Source organism: Lepeophtheirus salmonis, chromosome 14 (genome assembly GCF_016086655.4).
Source record: "Lepeophtheirus salmonis chromosome 14, UVic_Lsal_1.4, whole genome shotgun sequence".
NCBI lineage: Eukaryota > Metazoa > Arthropoda > Copepoda > Siphonostomatoida > Caligidae > Lepeophtheirus > Lepeophtheirus salmonis.
In genome coordinates, this window is record NC_052144.2 from 37,942,845 (window position 1) to 37,965,362 (window position 22,518).

The following is a 22,518-nucleotide window of genomic DNA, read 5'->3' on the forward strand; positions in this document are numbered from 1 at the left end:
AAAATATAGTTATCATTGCAAGGACCCTTGAAGTAGCTAAATCCGTAGGAATGAGAATCTATCGAAATTATGTCCAATCAATGAATAGGATGGCTCATTCAGTGGGTCTTATGAGTTCTAAAGCAATGAGGCTAACTGTTAAGGAGAATCTTAAAATGAATTGATACAGACTCAGGCGCCAACATCTACTTTCTGACGATTCCAGAAGAAAAATAAGAGGAAATATTGTTAAACTTCCTTAAAAAGGTGACTTGAAGTGGACATTTCGTTTTCTGCGAAGAAAATCTTATAACTGTGGAGGGTAATTAATATAATCAAGGACATCAGATCCTATCCAAATATATATCAAATGTTGTAAAAGATAAGAAAATAAAAACTAGACGTATCAAACCTCCATCTACCATGGACTTTGAAGGAATTTCAACCCTAGAGAAGATACTTTCACTGATTTTCTCGATCAAAGATTAAAAATCAATTCCCGTACATACATATGTAGACACCATTCTGGATCCGGCAATGAAGCCTTGATTCGTAGAAAATACAACAAGGAATAAAAAGTATATTTTTACAAGATTCTGTACCCAGTCATGCCTTAAAAAACATACTCTTGGTATCAAAGCATGAATGAGCAACACTCAATTGAGCGCCGCTCTGAGGAACGCTCAAAATTGTTGAGCGAGAGTTCTCTGATTGCTTTAAAAAACAAACAGGTGCACCCTCATCATTTTACAAGAGGAATTAAATCGCTACGACTCTCCCTCATTCATATAAGTTTGTATTATTTTTTCTATTTCTACCTCTTATGAAATAACAACACAAAATTTAAGAGATAAAGAATAGTTTTAAAGATTTCAAGAATAGATTACTGAAGCTATATCTGAAGATAAGTTCGATTTTTTTTTATTGTATTTTCCCATATTGTATCATTGACTCTCTGGAGTTTTCGGTTAACGAGTTAACCTCTCATGTAGGTGGTCACTTTAAGAAAACTCAGATATTGGTTCTCCAGAGACACAGGCAGCTCCTTTCTGTTTGGAGATACCGTTGGAAGATAAATATCTAATAATGGTAAACGAATTTTGCAATGTATTAATCATGAGATGTAGTTCAATGAAGACGACATCTAGCCATCTACCCAAAAACGCTCAGTACATTTTACTCAACCTAATATAATTAAATAACTTTTCTGGCAGATATTATATCTTGTCTTTAAATTTAATAATATGTCTGCATGGTATTGTCTCATACTGTAGGTTTTGAATCCCTAAATCATTGGCTTTCCAGTGACATCAACAGGGTGGGAGTCATGTAAGATTTTGGTTGAGTGGTATCCATGTTGAATTTGTAGTAATAGAGATACATAATAGATCACGACCAACCCCCAAGGATAGAATAAATTTTAAATAACACATCATTTTTCGAACTTTTTTTAAAAAATACCTTTATTAAATAATAATATTTATAATAATTATAATTTTGTATAAGTCGATAACAAAGGGGAAAACTTTAAGATGAGCTTTTATGGATGAAATACATTAAAAAATTATATATTTAAGAGTTTATACATAATTTATACCATCAGGAATTCAGTTTCAGCTCGTTTTGATAATTGTATATGTATAAGTGTATAATATTTATATATAATGGGTACATACAATATTGTTAATACAATCATATATATATATATATATATATAAAACCAAAAAAAATAATACAAATGAATAAAACACTCTATTGTAATGAACTATTGATTTCTGTCTCTTGATATATTGTATTACTTTTAATAGCGTCATAAATTCATAAATATCAGGTTAAAAATAAAACTGCGTGCTCAGAGAGGAGGGGAAGGGGATGAAAAGTTGGGTTGAGTTGAGGTGAGGGTTACAGATATTGAGTATAAATATATATAAGAACATATATATCTACTATAAAATGTGCGATTAATATTTGTAGCCTAGACTTTTTGAGCATTGACCTACTCGGCATTAGCCCGCCTCCTATTCCAATTAGGATTATACATACTCCTTTGTGACGACGTATGTCGTGATGTGCACAAAAAAATTACAAAATCATACATAAAATTCATAGTGAATAATTTTTGAAAAAAAGTGAAAGTCTGGTTTCATTTTTTTTTTTTTTTTTTTTTTTTTTTTTTTTTTTTTTTAAGGTGTAAAAAAGACATTGAAAATTAACATATAACACGCATGGTTAGGTGTAGTTGCTTCGAATAAATAATAATTATAACTCTTTTTTTGGGCATGCAAAAAAAATAATAATAATAATAACATTAGTTTTCTACTATTGTGAAAATAATGCCAATATCATGCAAATAAAGGGACAAATCTCCATTCAAAAAATAAATCATTTTCAATTTGGTTATGAGTTTTTGTGGAGCCAGGTAAATAGATTCCTCGTACCTTCATTCCCAGTCAATTCATCTCCGGACATTTTATTCCTATGTTGAAAAGGGGTATATCGTGACATCATACGGTGTATGTTTCTAAACTAGTTATTTTGGGTAACGCTGTTGAGGGAGAGGCCCAAGGAACTTACTTATTTCCTACACAGATTTGAATTTTGAGGAGACAACAGTCAGAGAAAAAGGGATGGTTGCTTGATCTGAAAGAGTAGACGGAGTTGTGATAACATAGGAAGAGTTATGACGGAATTTACTTCCATCTCCCGAGGTACCAATAATGTCCACGACTTCCACCTCTACCCAATATTAAAGATGACATAATTTATAATCCATCAACACCATTAATCCTATCCATATCCCAGCCATGAGTAGTCATCTTTTGTCCCGACAGCTCAGCCTTACAGCTTACACAAAAGCTGTAAACTAGCTCAGAAACATACAGCATATGAAGTCATTAAATATCCATTTTCAAAATGGAAATGAAATGTTCGGAGATGAATTATGTAGGGATTGAATTTACTGGGAATGGAACTACCCGGAGTGAAAAGACAAGGAATGAATTTACTATGAATGGAATTACCGATACGGGTTTTTGTGTACTTTTTTTTAATGAGAAAAAATAAAGGTCCCAGTAAATATTGATCTTTTCTTTTCTTTTTTGTAGTCAGAAATCATTCGAAGGCGATTCGGGCAAAGAACGAAAAGATGAAATAATATTTTTTTTTTTTATAAAGAAAAATTAATCAAAGTCATGCTACTTAATTGGTTGATTGGATGGTTAATGAACTTTTATGAAAAAATTAAAGTACTGCTTTAACTTTTTCTATATTTTTTTATACCTGAAAGAAGGGGGGAAAATTGAAGGAGAGAGCTTTCTTATTTGATTGCTATGGTGTTTTGTGTTAAATTATTGTAGTACGGGTTTCTCACAAAATTAAAACTAAATCAATAAAGAAGTATGAACAAAAAATGTCTGTGCTTTTTTTAAGACGCAGATTCAACGAATAAATGCGCTATCAAATTCAACGTTGTTTTTTTTATATATAGGCAGTAATAACTTTCTAGCAAATTATGTATTAAATTATGCAAATATCTGATCATTTGAGTTTACTTTCTTTACCTTCTGAACAAAAAATAAACTTCAAATATATTATGAATGTAGTTTTTGATTTAAGGTTTTTCTCCCAACACTTGAACTACGTGTTACTTTTTCTTTTTCGTAAAAGACTATTATTATTTTTTATAAAATGCGCAGGGGTGGTGTTGGAAAGAGGAGAGGGTGTTTATATGTATATTATTATAATGTGGAGTTAATTTCTTTAAAAAAAAAAAAAACACAAATCCATTGTCGAAATAAAGTGTTCTTCATTGACGTCACAGATAAGCTAATCCTTTGTTCCTAATTTGTATTTCTTAGCTTTCACTTTTAGTCAATTTATATTAAGAGTTATATAATAATTAAGATTTACATAGATTTAAAAGGTCAAAAGGAAGATGGAAAAAGAAAGACCGTCTTCTGTATTTTTCCTCCTTAAAAAAAAAAATGAAAGCCCAAATAAAAAAGGCTTAAAAGCTCATTTTTATTTCAACTTCACCTTTTTAAAAGAAGGATTAATTAAGAACTTGATTCATATCATATTTGTAATGAATTTTAGAATGTGCAGGTTGCTTGCGTCTTTCTTACATTTTTTTTTTTTATATAACACTATCAATTTAAATATTTTTGTAGTTTTGTATTATTTTTTTGTTTGTTTGCTTTAGTTTAAAGATCACAGTTTTCCATTATTAATATTTGAGTAAATTACACTAAATTTAAAATTATAAAATAGATGCACCGACGTTGTTACAATGAATACTGAAAAGAACGTGGATGCAAAGGACGTCCCACTGTTGCAGCATGTTCCATCTTTACAGCATGAGGGAGATGATGTCGAGGATGTTTGACACTGATGGTCTCCATCTAAAAAAACAAAGAAAATCCTTCATTAATAGGAAAAATTAAATGGACAGACCTTATCAGAATATTTCTAAAATTAATCAAAATTGAGATACTAAAAAGTTGCATTTTCATTTATTCATCACCCAAAAAGGTTTTTAAAGTTTAAGACATACAAAAATAAATGATGAAGTTTTAATATAACTCAATCTATATGTAGGGTATACCGAGTGGTACATTAAAATCTAAACACTTTGAATTTTAAACTTCAAAAAGATATAATTTATTTATTGACTTTAGAATTTCAATAAAATTAATACTATAAATAGATGTTTGTCTGAGCTCTCTTAATAATTAATGTAACCGCCTTTGGCGGGAATGATGGCTTCCAGGTTGCGGCAGAAAGCCTGCCACCATCTACGTCCTTTTTTATAGTATCCTAGTACTACCTAATAGTGGCTTTGAGGTCTTTTGGGTTAGAATGGCAGACACTGCAGACCCAATCTTCAAAAGGTATAGTCAAGGGGGTTGGCATCAAGAGTGCAGGGGAGCCAAAAGTGTCAAATGAGAGCTCAAAAGAACTCAAAAGACTCATTGAAAAGAGTATTGCAAAGGAGTAGATGGGTATATTTCATTGCTAGTGTCAAAATTGGAACCTCCATCCTCACAAGGGTATTTCCACTCACTTTTGTGATAGCTCTATGAACAGTCTGGTGTTGAACCCCTAGATCTCTTACATGGGCCCTCATGGCCTGGGGTATTTTCTTTAACTCCTCCGGGTCCAGTTTGCCATTTTTGGGAGAGCCCTTCATCCTCTCCAACGTTTTGGACTTTCTAACGGCATAGATAGTGTTCTGTAGACACCCAACTGATTGGAGTGCGCAAATGGAGATTCGTCGATCAAGTTCAAGTGTCATATTCACGGCTTGTACGTAAGCTAGAGAGCTGAGGTGTGTTCTTTTTGTAACTAATTGTTTATGCTTTAATACATCGAAATATGAATTAATTTCAATCCCTCAACCTTCATTATTTATTGAAAATTAGTAAGTGTTCAGATTTCAATGGAACATCTGGTTGGTGGATAAGGTAATCTTCTTGATAAAGGACTCTTCAAATTTCTTCAATAAAGGGATATTCAATTTTCCTTTGGGGAGGACTTCAGATCTCTACATTATACAATGTTTATGGTATTTTAAAAAGGTATTGACTAATTTTGAAAATGATTTCATAGAATACGATTGAAGTTCCCTAAAATTGGAAGAACAAAGTCCGATCATCGTCGAGAGGAACTAATAGGGAAAGAAAAAAAAATTCATTCCAATTGCAGATTCCGCTAATTCTATTATTTTATTTTTGTCTAGAGGGTATGTAAGGAAAATAGATAAATATATCCATCCATAGAATGCTCTTGTCTAACTATTTTTATTAAATTTTTAGAAAAAATTTAAATGAACAAAGGTTTGCTCTGTTAAGTACTAAAGCTTTAAAGGTAGTTATTTATTGGACGTAGAAGTGCCACTTGGATATATTATTCAATCTTATTATCCAAATCATCGATCATAACTAATTACACATTATCACTGCAGAAAGCTATCATAATGATAATTTTATCATTTTTTTCATGTACTATTTTTGTAAATGGCGGAATCTATTTTTTTCTAATTTTATATCAAGCTTACAAAATGGAAAGGCTACTCATACTAGAACTAGAAGACCCAGTTCAGGACTCACCATTTTTGTCGGACTAAATATATTAGACCAGTTTGATTTTCATTTTTTTAAATTTTGATGACGGGTATTGCGAAAAAGTTGTCAATGGTATGACAATTACCTATGCAAAATTTTATTGTCCTACAAGGTCATCTTTAGGTTGCACATCTCGATCAAATTATGAAGGAAGACAAAAACTTTTTACTCAAGAATAAATTTTAAGTTATTTTACAAAAAAAAAAAAAAGAGTTTTGATAGGCCTTTTTCTAACCTATAAAAAGTATCTAAAAAGTTAGTTTATTTTTAATTTCTAATTGAGCAAAAGTTGGGAAAAAAGTTAGAAAATTAAATAATCTACGTATTGCACGCATCTTTTTGTTATATTAGCAGAAATAAGAAAGATCAAATTTTTCTAATGCTATTTTTTCTATTTGATAAATCAGGTATCCTTAGGAAATACCTTTGTTATGAGTTAGAATAATGTCTATGATCATTCATTAATGTAAAATGGATTTTTTTTTGTCTTCGTATACAACTTTGACCTAAAGATGACTTCGTAGGAAAAGGAAATTTTGCATAGGTTACTTTGTTAACAAATCCCACCTTTTCCGAATCAAACATAATCGAAATTCGAACAAATTTGAAAAACAAACGAGCCTACTGAAAATAAAGTACATCTCTGAAAGGAAACATCAAAACTAGTTTTTAAATGGTGTATTAATCCAACTCTTAAAAAAATGAATTTACTCATCCAACAATTAACTAAAAAATACTCTAGCTGGCCTGTAATTTGTCATCAAAATATTTTGTATCAACAAAACAAACTTTAATACGATGAATGGTTTTGTTAGTATGTGAGTGTTTAAGCAAAGTCAATCATTGTGTTATTATTAAATTTATTTATTTATACAATCATAAGCATATCTCTAGGACTGTAGTTCACGTCTTTTAGTTTTTTATTATCGGTTACAACTTCAGACTTGTTATCTAAAACAATATAAAATGTTAATTTTCAACTTTATAGATTGAATAACTATAACTGAAAAACAAAAACCCATCACTAATCAGTGTAGGCATGAAATACTCTATGCATGGAACTGTCATCTTTTTTCCTCCTCTCATTTTTACTAACTAAGGGTAATCTTGTATATAAATCAAGAAAATAAAAAGTATCCAATTTATTTTTTAACTTCAAATATAGGTACAATATTTATACAGCACAATATTTCATATGCATATTGAGTCAATTATAAGAATTGTATTCAAATTTGAAGGATGAGTTAAGAAACTTTTTTACTTAGTTATGTATCCTATTATTTTTAGCTTAGCAAAAAAGTAATTTCCTATTTCTTGATATATAAGAAGTGTTACAATCATCCGATTTACGCCAAATATACACCCTTCTGTTCGATAACTTGTTGCTAACGAGAATCTAACTTCATACTGCCTTTTTCAAAGAAGCTATTGTACGTATTGGCAAATCCTCTGACAGCCAACTTTCACAGACTTCTATTGAGGCTAAATGTGTACCTTTAAGCATGATGATCATACACTAGAACAGGTGGTAGACGCTTGGTGCCATATACAGACTTTAGGATGGATGCAAAAGGGTTTCCCATTCGACCTCCCTTAGCTTCTGACCCGTCATCAAAGATGTCTGCGGCCTGGTGTTGTCTTGTTGTCTCCTATTCCCCAATGCTGGCTGCTTCAGTTAGATCGTCTGCTTCAAACAGTCTAACTGTTCAAAGTAGAGGACAGAATTGAGCAAAAAAAAAAAAAAATCACTCAAACCAATTTTACAGAGGATGAACCGCAAGTATGCATCTGTTAACTGTATACATCACAATGATTCTGGGTCACTTTCGATGCATTTTTACTACCTGAAAGGTAGTAAAATATGTCGAATTTCTTCCTTTGAGACCTCCATACTTGACGCATGGTAATTCACAACTAAACCGCAAACACAATACTTTATAAAATGCAATATTTCATGATCTAATGGGATTATTAATGAACAAGTTAAAAACAAATTAGCGAGAAATAATACGAAATTACTTTTTCCCAATCTAATATCCCGGAATAAGTAAAAAAAAAGGAGGAACGCTCTCAATAACATCACAAGAGATCGTTTTTAATTTCTTTAAGGACTGATTATTATGACTACATAGAATGAATGGGACCAGACTAGACTTGACCGCATTCCTCGGTCTTATATAAGGAGAGAGACTTCTGCAAGATAATACTTTTGAGGGGCGGGGGTAATGCCTGCTTTTTGGCATTTTTTCCAAAGGATTTCCAAAATTACAAAATTAAAATTTTGCTCTACGCCATAATTTGGTTGAATGACCTTTTTTTTAAGGAAATCATTAATCCAAAAAAATTTTAACTCCTAATTTCGTGATAAAAATTATCCTCCTGCTGAAAAAAATTGAGGCTACAACTTCTCCACCCCCCTCCCCCTGCAACCGACACAATACTAAACACAACCAAATGTCCATAATATTCAGATTGTTGATATTATTTCAATATGTGGATATACTAGTCGAAATTAAAAAAATGTTAGTATAGAAATACAACTAATTTTCATAGCAATGTACATTTTTAATGCTGTCTAATATACATACATATTGAAATGTAATTCAATAATTTTCAACATTGTAAAGAGTATTTTTACTCATTTAGATTAATTTCTTTATTAAAGAACAATTAAATATTATTGAATAATACTTTTAATATCATTAGCTAAATTAATGAGTGTTTTTATGCGTTTTTGTGGTTGAATGCCATTGTCAAAGACAATTTGGAAAAAATTTATTACACCTAAGGATATACATATGTATATTTATTTAGTACTTTATAGCCAAATGTCCTAGAATCAATTATATCATGTCGTGGTTAAATTATCCATACTGTAAACAAGTCCAATTGTTTTTCAGATAACTTTTGTTTAAGTTCTCAAAATAAAGATACTTTTTTGTGTATTTTCTAAAACAGTATTTGTGAAATATGAAGTGTTATTATTATTTTATTATATCGTTTTGAATAAAAAAGAAACTTTGTACACATTTGTTCTGGACTAACGACATGGTCAATTATAGATTCAGAGTTGAGGTATTTGAGGGAATCAGGTTGTAATTGGGAATACCCCTCTGTTTATGGTGTTAAAATAAAACTTTAAAGCCATGTCAGACTAGTTGGGTCTAGTTAATTGTAAATAATTCAAAAAAAATGCAACTCGTTTATAGTTTTTTAAGGGAAAAATGTCTCCAATTTTTAATAATAAATTTTCTATTAATCACTATTTCAAATAGAAATTATTATAAATAAAAATATTTTAGGACTGTTTCAATCAATTAAAAATAAGCTAACTCTATGAATGGCTTATGGAAGCTTTAATTGTATACGTACATTTTCAACGAATTCTACGTTAGGGATATTTCAAACAATTGAGTTTTCATGACACATCCCATTATATATAAGAATTTATTGCCCAATTAATTATGAGATAAGTAATATCTGTATTTATAATAAAGATATTTCATACTTGTCAATATATAAATCTATTAGTCAAACAGAATATGGAGAAAAATTAATATCCACTTACTGTTTGAAGTTAATGATAAAAGTTTAGGTAGATATTTTTTCCAAAAGGCACATTTTTTAACTCGAAGACCCTCGAGAACTCGAGAATAATTGGCGTTTAATTCAAGTACCTCCTGTTTTGTCGGCGTATGTAAAGGCCAATAATTTGTGCTCCAAGTTCCATCAGCAGAAAGACTCGGATTCCTATTCAATGAGATATATGGTATTATTTTTTTATAAATTAAGTTTTTAAACTTACCCAGTTTTAGCAAAATTAGCCCAATATCCCATCATTCTTTTAGATAGGGCAATTTCTGACTTATCATAATTCTTTGACTTATTAAGGGCCTCTCCAAAAACAAAAGCAATTTCATCGCCATGAAGTACACCAGACCATGTTGGCCATGGGCTAGTGGAAGATCGCTCAGTGAAATAGTACATGTATACATTATTTCCTGTACTAGCATAAATACGAGCAAAGTCAGCAGTTGGGCAAGTGAATTGATAGTCACCGACCATGCGATCAATTGCTTCTCTATTTTTTATGGGATCGTTTGGATTGAGCCAATCTGTGTATTCAAAAGTTATTGCCTCTCTTCCCATTTTTTTTACATAGTGGTTCAATTCTGAAACACTTCGAATGAAATCTGTTCGATCAACATAGACGCTCTCCGTATTTTTAAAGAGATCTGTAAGATAGTACATGATGAAATAATTCCCTTCTTCCTTATTCGCTCCAATTAAAATGTTGGTTTTTTTATAGTTCTTTGTTGTAAGAGATTTTCCAGGGCTCTCATCCAAGAAACTTCCATCCACAATAGGAACAAAAGGGAACTCTGCAATCCCAGAAATGATACCAATCCACTCCTGATTAACCATCTCTGTTGCATCCTTTTGCCGCAGGCATTCAATCATGGCCTTTGTATTTTTTTCATCGTAAGGACAGCTCATCATTTCCGCAAGCCTCCGACCACGAATAATACTTTCTTTTTTTGTGATGACTCCCCATGGAACAAGAGCTGAAGCACTCTGCATGATGGCTTGAGAAAACAGGTTCCTTGAGAGTGGGGAAAGGAGATGAAGGGCTACGGAGCAACCACCGGCGGACTCTCCGAAAATGGTGATTTTATCAGGATCACCACCAAATTCCTCTATATTGTTCTTTACCCATTGGAGAGCCATCATTTGATCATACAATCCCGCATTTCCAGGAACATCCTCCGTATCAAAGAAAAGGAACCCTAAACTTGCAACACGATATTGCATGGCAACGAAGATTATGTTTTCTTCTGACACAAGAACTCGTGGATCATAGACTTCCCAGAGTAGAAGTTCCAGAATAAAATCCTCCACCGTAGATCCATACCAGAACAGCTGATCCTGTAGGACGGGGTTTAGGGACATGGACACTTAAATAAAGACAGTCCTCGCTGGGCTCTGTATTCACATTCCACATTTCTGCGCCTTCAAAGCCTGGAAATAATGTATCAACTACTTGAATACAAGAATTTGGAGGTCGGGTCGTTTCTTTAATCCCCTCCCAGGCATCAATGTGTCTAGGGTGACGAAATCGAAGATTACCCACTGGAGGTTGTGCGTATGGAATCCCATACCATGCATCTACTTCCCTATTTTGTACACAAAATACAAATACATTTTTAGAAAACAAAATGGTGGATTAATTTCATTTTAAGGGCATTACCTATTTGTTGCAGATTTAAGAGTAACACCTCGGATCTTTCCTTTTTTTGTGGTGATCACCAAATTGTCTTGTACGATAGCACCCACGCTCCATGACAAAGTGAGCAAATACACTAATATCTTATTAAAGTAAAGACCAAAGTTTTGTTTTCTGACTTGAATCCACATCTGAAACAATATTAAAGAGATAAATAAATAACGTCGATTATTGTATTTAAAGGAAAGACGGGTAACCACATTTATAGTGCATGTTCGCATATATACATATGATATCGGAAGAAGAGTTGCTCTTACGAAGACTTTTTTAATCATCAAACAAGAGTTAATAAATTTATATTATAGTGTACTAAATTTGGTATTGCAGTCCACATTTTTTGTTGTCTATTTTATTCATCTAAACAAGAAAATAATTTCAAAGAAACAGCATTAAAAAATTATTTTTTTGGTATTTTTGGTATTTAAATTTAAAACAGATGTTTTGGAGGATTGAAGGTGATTTTCTTGTTTAGATGAATAAAGTGAAAAATATAAACTGTTGCGCACAACCAAACTAAGCTATAGTTTACGTGTACATGCAGGATAGATGTAATTCCCAACCTTAACGGAGAAGCAGAATACAAATCATTTATATATACGAGGTGTCCCAGATAAATTGGGAAAATCATGAAAGACTTATAACAAGCGAACTAGAAGGGGTATAAATATAATTTATTTAATACTTGAAAGGTGCATATAATGAAATTCAATTATTGATAATGAGATCCACAGCTCTAGATAACCTCGCCCACAAGGTGCCGGAAGCTTCCATTAAACTGGGTCTGGTTTTGCACTACTTAATGGGTACTGGGCTTCTTTAGGCCTCCACAGACGACTGATACTTGGAGCAGGCCTCATGTTGACCCTCCCCTGAGATAGAAATCGCATGGGTTCAGGTTCGGGATGTTTTCAGGTCAAAAATACGGGCACTAAATTTGTGGATATTTTGTGGCCAATATATCTTACATGTTTTTGCACTTGTTGACCGGTGCACTGTCTTGATAGAAGGTATAATTTCTTCCTTTGGCTACTCCATCCATCCAAGGAATGTAAATTAAGAGTGCAAAACCAGTTCCAATGCAATGCAGGATCTGCACGAGTTATCTGGGCCTGTCAAAGCTTCCGGTGCTTTGACAGGCCCCATGTGGCCGAAGTTATCAACAGAGGCGGATCTCATTATGAATAATTGAATTTAATTAAATGTAACCTTCAAATAATAAAAATATATGATTCGTTCGTTATATGCCTTTAAATATATTCCCAATTTATCTAGACTACTCTGTAGACTATATAAGTAAAAATGAAACCAAAAGGAGGTGAATAATAATATCATAAATATATATTCATTAGATAACCATTATAAACTTTAAGCAAATCATTTTTCGTTGTTGGTACAATTAAGAACGTAGACATATTATATGCTTGCTTGATACCGACAATATTTCTCGTTCTCTGTATGTTCCAATTATTCATTAATAAGGGGATGCAGCACATATGCACATAAAACTATTTGATTCATTCAATTATGTACACATAATTAATTACAAATCCAGTCTTTTGACAGATGCCAAGAAATAATCAATTAGGTAAACGTAATCTTACTACTCTCTGGAAATGAATTATGAAATGATAAATTTTAAGGAGGAAACAGATTTGACTAAAATCTTGTATGTGCCATTTTTAAGAGTATACCAGCTCAGAAATGAAATTGTAGACATGTAGCTCAATCAAACTTAGAGCTTTAAGGCACGAAGAGATTAACTTTTCTTTGCTTATATATCTATATATAGTGTTGGATAGGTCCTAGGACTGATTTTCTAATCAGTCTTCTTTTGTATCGATCCTAAGGGTCGATTAGTCGATCTTTCAGTGATGCAGTTCTAACTATCTTTAGAATTGATTCACTCTTGGCTAGGATTGAAGAATATAAAAATGAAAAAAATAATACTTGATTATTAATAATACTTGCTTTCATATACGTTCTAGCTATACACATTCAACTTTAAACTTGAAGTATCTTGTCTCTTTGTCTCATTTCCGCGATTATAGTTACCATAAAAGACCAATAAGGACTGGTCTTCGGACTGACAAATGTTACTAAGAAAGGACTCATATGACTGCAATCATTTTAGTGTTTTAAGACCATCAAACACTAAAGATATATAGTAAAGCAAAGCAATCGTGGGGAGGTATAATACATGCTTAAAAAGCGATCAGTTAGCTAAACAAACTATTTTAAACTTTATCAAATTTTCAATTTGAACCAAATAAAGCCATTGTTATGATATCGCTCCTACCACGGATTTCAAGGAGGGAAAATATTTGGGACAACAAGTTCGTCAATTGATTCCATTTTTTCCAACTCATTCAAGTTTAAACAAACTTTCTCACAAAAAAAAAATAACATGCCTTAGTAGCCACTTTTACCCAAGATATTTAAAAAATAAATAAATAATCATATAGCGGCATAAATATCTTGTGCCCCCTGTATATCTTGAGCACAATAACGCTAGAGAACTTGCCCTAGCTATACTATCTAATGCAACCAGTGTGAAGGTCTTCTTTCCCTATATTTTAAAACGACAAATTACTCGGAGCAACCGAAATCTTTTAATTTGTTTAACAAGTGTTGTACCAAGCGTCTTGATATCTATGGAAGGGAAGTTTTTATTTTAAAATAACCCTACGTAAATTTTGTCAACAACTTGTCCATTGTTAATCAAAAGTTAGAGACAGAAAGTGCCTTAACTTAATTGAAATCTAAAACTAAATAGTTACTGAGAGGAAGAATTTAAAACATTCAACACATATATAGAATATTAGTAGCGTTTACTCATTATTTTGGTTATTCATTCATATTATTAGCATAAGTAAATATGTGTAGAAAATAAGGTTACATGTTGCTTCTTTTGATTCAAGAAGGAGAGAGAAAGGAGTCAAATGCTGATGTGTTCACATTTAACCTAATTGGAAAAAAAAACAATAAATAAAAAAATTTGAACGCTGTCAAAATATTTAAAAAAAAAAAAAGTTTTTTCTTTCATGCATTTTTTCCCCTCTTCCCTCGTATATCTTGAGGGAATTCAAAAATAACCTCTTGGCCCTCTCTAAAAATATTTGATTGTTTTCTTAGAGTTGTATCAAATATGACCAAGAATACATGAGAAGCTTTTAGTAGTTGTAACCTGAAATGGCTATTTTATTTTTTCATAACTGTTATCATTTTTCTTAATGTTCCTCTAATTGAATAGATGGAGTGACACAGTATATGTAAAAATTAAAGTATTACATACTCTCCATGTAACTTTGGAATCTTATGTGAAGTCCATATACATAAAGTATTATACTTTCTCTAGGAATAACTGGGGCGCCAGCCTATGCACAATGAGTTCAAAAGAATAATTTCTCCCGAGCTGGTTGTCCATGGGCTACGGTGATTCCCCTTGTTATCATTTCATTCTTGAGAGGGGAATAACTAAGTAGGAATTTATCGTGCCGGAAAGTTACTCTGGATAAAATTGTCATAAAAGAAAATTGAAATTGGGAAAATTTCCCTTAATTTACTAACAAACCCAGAATACTTAAGCCCAATACTTGTTTTGTGCAAGTAGGTTACAAACCACTTCTGCCACTTCACAAAACATTTATGCCCCTTTCTAAATACTTTAATATAAAAAACGAATCCATGGGTTCAAAAATTCAAAAGTACAAACAGTTATTTACGTACAGGGAGCGGGGATCAAATTATCCCCTACTTTAAACCTTGATAACTTGAAGACGGCATTATCAAATAAAAAACCGGTTGCCCAATAGGAAAGCTATTCTTGTCAGATGACGATACGTAGTTCAGTTAGCATCATGCCGTCATCACATGAGGAGATAAAGAGCTATAATTGGAACGAGGAGCTTTTGAGGTCCGCCGTAGTCATGGCATTAGTTAATAATGGAGGTGAAATCTCCAATTCAACGATTGCTTCAACCTTAGGAGTGAATTTACGGACTGTTCAGCGTATCCATAAGAAGCTAGAGGACACCTGGGATGTTGATGCCACCATAAAGAGAGCACCCATGGAGGAGGGCGTCGACAGGAAGATCAGGGACGCCGACTTTGTCGACAAGGTGAAGAAGATGGTTGAGGATGACCCTACCAGGTCCATGAAGGCCATAGTGAGGGATCTGGGCTGAAGACAGGCCCTGGGTGTGTCAACAGGACTCAGCACCCTGCCATGTGTCCAAAATCTCCATGCAGTGGTTAACCGAGAACTGTTATGACGACGTAACCAAGGATTTGTGGCCTCCTAACTCTCCCGACCTTAATCCTTTGGACTATTTTGTCTGGGGCTATGTCGAGAGACATACCAACAGACATCTCCATAGCACCAAGGCCAGCCTGATGGACTCCATCAATGAGGTATTCGGCAACATGGACAATGAGATGGTCAGAAGAGCCTGCGGCCGGTTCAGAGGCCGTATTGAGGCCGTTATTGATGCCAACGGTGATTATATCGAATGAATGGCTACTCTATACCTATATGCTCGTCATAGTTTTAATTTTCAATCAAAAAGTTAAAAAATGTATATTTTGTGTTGTTTTTTGTAGAAAAATATTTTGGCGACAATTTGATCCCGCTCCCTGTAGTATTGTATCTTTAAATATGACAGTCACAATAAAATCGGGAGTCTGGTAACCTATTATAAACCATATAAAAAGTTATATATATCAAATTTACGAGGGCCCAGAATATATTAAGCAGTATTCAGTGGGGACCTTTATACTTTGTGAAGAGTTGGTTGTGGTTTTTAATCTGCTTAGTGGGCCTGTCTTAGTCTTAATCAACTCATGGGCTTGGATTTCATTTTGAAGTATAAGAAGGGAGCCTAAATGTTTTGTGAAGTGGTAGCAGGAGTTTGAACTTGCATGGTGTCCCTGCCGTAGTCATAAATGATTCATGAGCTTAGGTTTCATTTTGAAGTTATTTGGAGGGGGTCAAAATGCTTTGTTAAGAGGTTGAATTGTTAATTAACCTGTTTGGTGGCCCTGCCATTCACAGAACAAGTTTCGGGCCGAGGTATTCTGATTTTGTTATTAAATGACGGGGAATTTTCCCAATCACAATTTTTTTCCAAGGCAATTTGCCCCCATGTCAACTTTTTTAATGACGAATTTATCAAGAGCAATTTCCCTAGAACCGAAGTAATACATAGTTTGTGTGCTAATGACAGACAGAGAGTAACAATCCGGGGTTTCACGTGTTAGTCCTAGTTGGACTTAGAGTAGAATTGTGGATCGACATCATATTAATTCCACCCTAAATGTATGCCCTTACTATATAAGGAGTACGGGATTTCGGTTACTTTTCATTATGTACGATGTACTCATACATTAAAAAAGATGGCAACACGACATTTGTGATTAACACTTCATACAAATAACAAAACAAAAAATACTTTATCTCTCTCAGCCTCATGTTATTTTCACTTTTTGTTTGTCTTTTCATTGTTTTTCTAAATGTTAAACGCAGTTAGTTCTATTGACAGATTACAAAAATATGTTTTTCTGGAGAGGGGAGATGAAAAAACAATTGAAATTACTTATTTCGTAGCTTTTAAAAACTTCCTTGAATAGTATTACAAGTATATTGCATTTAACTAACAAGATTCTTAATTGTTCCTAAATTCAATAACTCTAACTTATGAAAACATAACCTCAATATTCAAATAAAATAAAAGCTTTCATTTGAGTTTAATTCAGTCAATAAGTGAATATAAAAATTTAGTAAAGGATTTTCCAAAAACGTATCACAAAGTCACTCAACATCTTTCAGACCCTGGTTTTTCATAATCGCCTCCTAAACTTCATTATATGCATAGATGTGAAATCGTAATTTTCAAAAATAATTTATTTTAGTAGGTAGATTAATATTTGTTCTTTAATTAATTATTGCTCCTTATGTAAACATTCAAACGTCATTAGGAGTCAAGAAGCACTATTGTGATCTTGGCCAGCAGATCATGTAGACTCTCAATTTCAAAATATTTTTTTATGATATTTAATCAGGCGTGGTTTATACAGTTAAATAGATTCGACCTTTTTCACATATTTCATTATATGTTAACTTATCCTTAGTGGACTTCTTTAGTTGGACATATTAAATTAAATCAAATCATCACGAAGTTTAGGATGCTAATTATAAAAATCAGAGTTTTTTAAAAGAGGTCAAGAAATAAATAAAATATGTTATTTGTTCGTTTTTGTGTTTTGATCAGTTTATTTTACAAATATTCATAAGCTTTCCAAAAAAAATTATGGATTCGAAAGAGTTTATTAAGAAGCTTGGATTTGTCCCAGAACTATCCAAGTATATTAGATACAAATATAAAACCAACAATTTATTTTCCGTTACAAATCTAGGCATTCTAAAAGAAAAACTCTTTGGAATCCATCAAAAAGTTTGCCAATCTTATTTGGATAATATACTGTTCAAAGCACGAAGAAGATATTTCATAGACATTTGACTTATTTTTAAGAAACTCTGGTTTTTATAATTAGCGTCCTTGATTTTATGATAAGTTGAATTATAATAAAAAAATCAAGTCAATCTCTGGTGAGTATCCAGGCTTTCTAAAAACAAAATCGTTGGAGTTCATCAAAAACGAATGAACATAGGACATATCCCTAATTAATACATTCACAACTCTTCTATTTATTTATGGCAGCTGTTGATTTGTTTACTCTCGCTCTTTAAGTACTATTTGTTTTTGAATATTGATTTGTAAAATTTAAAACTCATCTTAATAAGGTGAGAACAAATTGGTATCTAACATTAATAAATATGAAAAAACCAACAGCTGGTGAGAATGAAACATGGCGAACTACCCACGTTATAACCTTTATTGTATTTTGCAAGTCAAATACCAAGAAAAACATAAATTAAACCCAATAGTTATAGAATTATTATTCAATAATTGTTGGGAATTGTTGACAGAGGCTTACTTAAAGCTATTTCAAATTCAACCAATCAACATCCAAAACACTAATAATGGGGGAATCCGTAAAAAATGGACAGCTGAAAACGAAATACAATGTAAATTTATATTCATTTTCCATTTAGATATATGTAAAAAAAAATTTTTTATGTATTTCAAAATGTCATTCTCGATTTTTCTACTCCTTTCAAACACTAGCTAACGTAAATACGGTTAATTCCATTAAAATAATTAATTATTACTGGCCAGCCAATGACACCAATTTTGATGAAATTACAGCTAGTATTAGATATACTCATATCTAATTAGTATACTTTGAATGTGAGTAATCACTCAAAAACTTGCTCACTTTGATCTTTTTCGGAAAAATTGCTCGTTATGCCCTGTTTTGTCAGAAAATTGTTTATTTTTCTAAACTGATATGAAATAAATAGAGAAAATTTAGAATCTAGTCGAATTACACAAGAACTTTTATTATATTTTTTAAGAAAAAATCTACCTGCAAAGACCTCATTTAATAGGCTTTTTTTGGAGGTAAGACTATGTATGTATATGATGCAATTTTGATAACATGATCGGATATGTTAGGTAGTCAGACCCCCACAACAGCCAATTAGAGGAAGGGGAAATTTGACCAAAAATTCTTGTTGAATACTCCCTCTTGAATCTTGTAACAAAGTAAAAATACTTGTGCGCCAAATTACAAAACCCTAATCTTCCAATAATTCAAAAGCTTGGGCGTATAATCAGTGGTGGTGATTACGAGATGCCTCAAATCGTAAATAACAAGACCCCTGAAGATCTCGTGAACTACAAATTTGATTCCACTACTATTGTGTACGTCTTTCAGTATGTTTAAAACTACCAAGACTGATTGAAGACAAAATTTAAGAAAAGAAAATCTTTCAAAAATCTTGATTTGTCGATATAATATAACAAAAAATTAGTGAATTATTATGATAAATATAAGACGAGTCTAATTGCTTTTTATTATCATTTTAAAAATGTATTTTTCTTTTAATACAAATTTTTCTATTTTGATATTTGCGAGAAAAAAATAATCCTAATTCTAGTAATAAGCCTCAATTTAATATTTCAGGCATACATTTGATCCGTAGCAGAAGTAATAAGCGTCTGAAATTTAGCCCGGATTGCCTGGCCAACATTAACCTTGAAGTCTGTTTTAATTTTATACAGTTATTAAATAGAATCCAATCAATATTGACTTATATGAATTTGAATATATTGTAACTACTCTACAACAAAAAAATGAAACTCTTAACATATTGTCCAGGAATCATGTATTGTGTAGAAATGTGAGTCTCTCCCTCATCGTCTTTCCATTAATTTAAATGCTAAAAACAACAGTCACATTAGGCTTAAAATACTGAGCTACTGTACTTTAAAAGATCTGAGTGGTCATTTTTGTTTTAAAGAAACATAATACTGTTTTAAGGAAAGTAGTCAATATGTATTTTTACGTTAATGTTTTTTTTTAAATAGCGGTTCCACTCAATATTTAAAAAGAGTGAAATGGCTTGCGGCTCATTAAGTCCTATAAAATTAGATACTCATCAAAAATATGTCCTATCTCAACAAATCTTTCAATATTTTTATGATTGCGAAGGGTTGTTGAGTTCTACTAAAAAGACTCCGAAAAAATAAAAAATCATAACAATCATTAAAAAAAATCATTGGTTTAATATTACTTTTAGATTTACAATTATTCTTTAAGTGTGCTATGTCATAAAATGGTTCAAATAAGAAGAATTTTGATGTTGGTACAATTAACGAGATTGTACTTTAATAAATATACCAAGTGGAAACATGAAATTTCTTCATATTTATAATAACACTCTTATTACAAAAAAAAATATTTAACAACAAGTTATTCCAATGGATGCCTGATAATTATTAATTCAATTCTGCTAGCATGAACTGTATATATGGCCGTAATTATCTTTCAAAAAGTGATGCAAGTCCATCTTATATATACATAGTCCATATTCATTCTATATAGCCCTTATTTACAGTAGGAACGTGACTCGTACGAATATATGTTGATACCTTAAGCCTGGTTTCCTACTCAAACGACATTTTTCATTTATGAAAAAAATGTATATTTCATAGTAACAGTATAATTCTGAACCTTTGAAAGACCAAATCCTTTTCATAGTCCAATTACTGACATTGAGAGCCTTGGCATGCTGACTCATCGTCTCGGCCAGACTTTTGGTGATTGTAGTGTCCACATCATCCATGATGCCAATTTTCCTACCAAGGGAACGCTCAAGGATCTTAACTGAAACCACCATGTTTTTAATGTTGTAAACAAGACTTCTGGAGGATCCTATGTCCTTCATGATGTTATCGAAACTTACTAAAGGAAAGAGCAAATCAGATAGCCTTTGCCTTTTGACCTGCATGCATGCATGAATTTTGAAAGTTTTTGTTTACTGTTTTTAACCAGAAAAATCCTTACTTTCAATAACACAACCTACAGTCCTAGAATATCCACCCTAAAGTAATCTAGATTTATTTAAAGTAAAGGCCAAGATTTTACCTCACAGAGTGTACATTTCAACTTTTCACCCGGTATATCTTTTCTACAGTATCTAGTTTCCCTAGCAACCAAGAAGATACAATGAAGGATCCTTATAACAAAGACTAATTGGATATTCTTTTCCTTTGGTCCTCTTTTTGCTTTTTTTACATACAAAATGTATGTATTTGCAAAAATTGAAGAAGAAAGGAACTGAATTTATAAAATAAAATGTTTCATTCATAAGAAAGACATTTACGCCTTATAAAAATTCAATATAATATAAAATGTGTGTTAGCGTATTACATATATAAATATATGATTAGGAGCCAATATACATATTTTTGAAAAGATAAACACTGATCTCTCTCTCTTTGTCTCTTTGTCTCACTACACACATAAATGATAAATAAACCTATCTATCTACAGATCAACTTTCAAGTATCTGTATGAATAAATCAACAACAAATTGATATGTTATAAAGTGGTTTCCACCTAAATATTTCAATCGTATGTATATTTAAAAGTGTATTCAAATGGTAAGTAGTCAAAAATCTATTTGTGTATGTTGTTGATTTTATTATTGTTGTCCTTTTGTAGAACTTATTTGTTGATATTTGAGTTATATATATCTTAATTATAGATTACTTAACATCCATCTGGATAGACTCTAGCAACGGCAACTCCTCTATAGAGCCTTGAAAATAAATAATAAATCATTATTCCATTAAATAACAATTGTAGAAGCAAAGAATTAATTCTTGTTAAAAAGTGATTAATCATGAACACAAAGACGGGGACTTATCTCGTCGTCCTTTGAAACTCCTCATTTGTGATATCAGTCATTGACATTATACAGGATGGATCTTATATTGGGCTACATATTTCATTACTTTCAAGAGTAACATTTGAGCAAGAGGTTTTGTGAGAATATTTATTTATACAAATCATCTGAAAATAGTGTAAGGCACAACTTTTATTCATAATGTGAGTCCTCAGCTCTAATAATTTCTTCAATGCGAGGTCTAGATCCCTTACAGACATTGTCTATGTAACCAGACTCGAGCAGGGTCCACTTCTTTTCAATGGAATCCTCAAGAGACTGGACGCTCCTTTGAGGAGTAGCACACAGCCTCTCCTCCAGTATGTCATTGATATAGTATACCAATGGTCTCGCGTCTGGAGAGGAGGGCTGGCACATGATGAGGTCCCAAATGTCCGAAAAGTCGTATCTCAGGAAGTCTTAGCAATGTGATGTGTTTTGAGTGAAAACAAATTTGTACCCGAACTTTTATTTGGCCGAAGGTAGCGTTTTCTTATCCAAAAGTTCGATGTAAGCATCTGCATTGAGCAGCTCCTCCCTCTCAACAAAAATGAGAGGGCAGACTTCGCCAGTGCTGGCCACTGGATTTTTTGTTCTGAAGAAATGTCTCACTGAAGCTTTGTCATTGCTTGGATGTTCGATTGTGATGTCACGGCTGTTCCGCTTATTCACAGTGCCACCAATGGTAAAAAAAAATTCCTAAGAAAAAACCAAAACTTTGCCCGAATTTTTGTTAGCCTTAAGAAAATTTATAATCTTCTTTGCTCTTTCCAACCGTCGTA

General features: G+C 32.2%; 1 protein-coding gene across 1 annotated transcript in view; it reads right to left on the reverse strand.

The window, feature by feature from the left end:
* Positions 1–4,148: 4,148 nt before the first annotated feature.
* The window catches only part of LOC121128991 (acetylcholinesterase), a 28,355-nt gene continuing 9,985 nt past the window's right edge, over positions 4,149–22,518 (reverse strand). The window contains 5 exon segments of the mRNA XM_040724620.2: positions 4,149–4,379; positions 9,670–9,851; positions 9,907–10,967; positions 10,969–11,275; positions 11,350–11,516. Coding sequence (XP_040580554.1) covers positions 4,189–4,379; positions 9,670–9,851; positions 9,907–10,967; positions 10,969–11,275; positions 11,350–11,516 — 1,908 coding nt within the window. The 3' untranslated portion in view covers positions 4,149–4,188.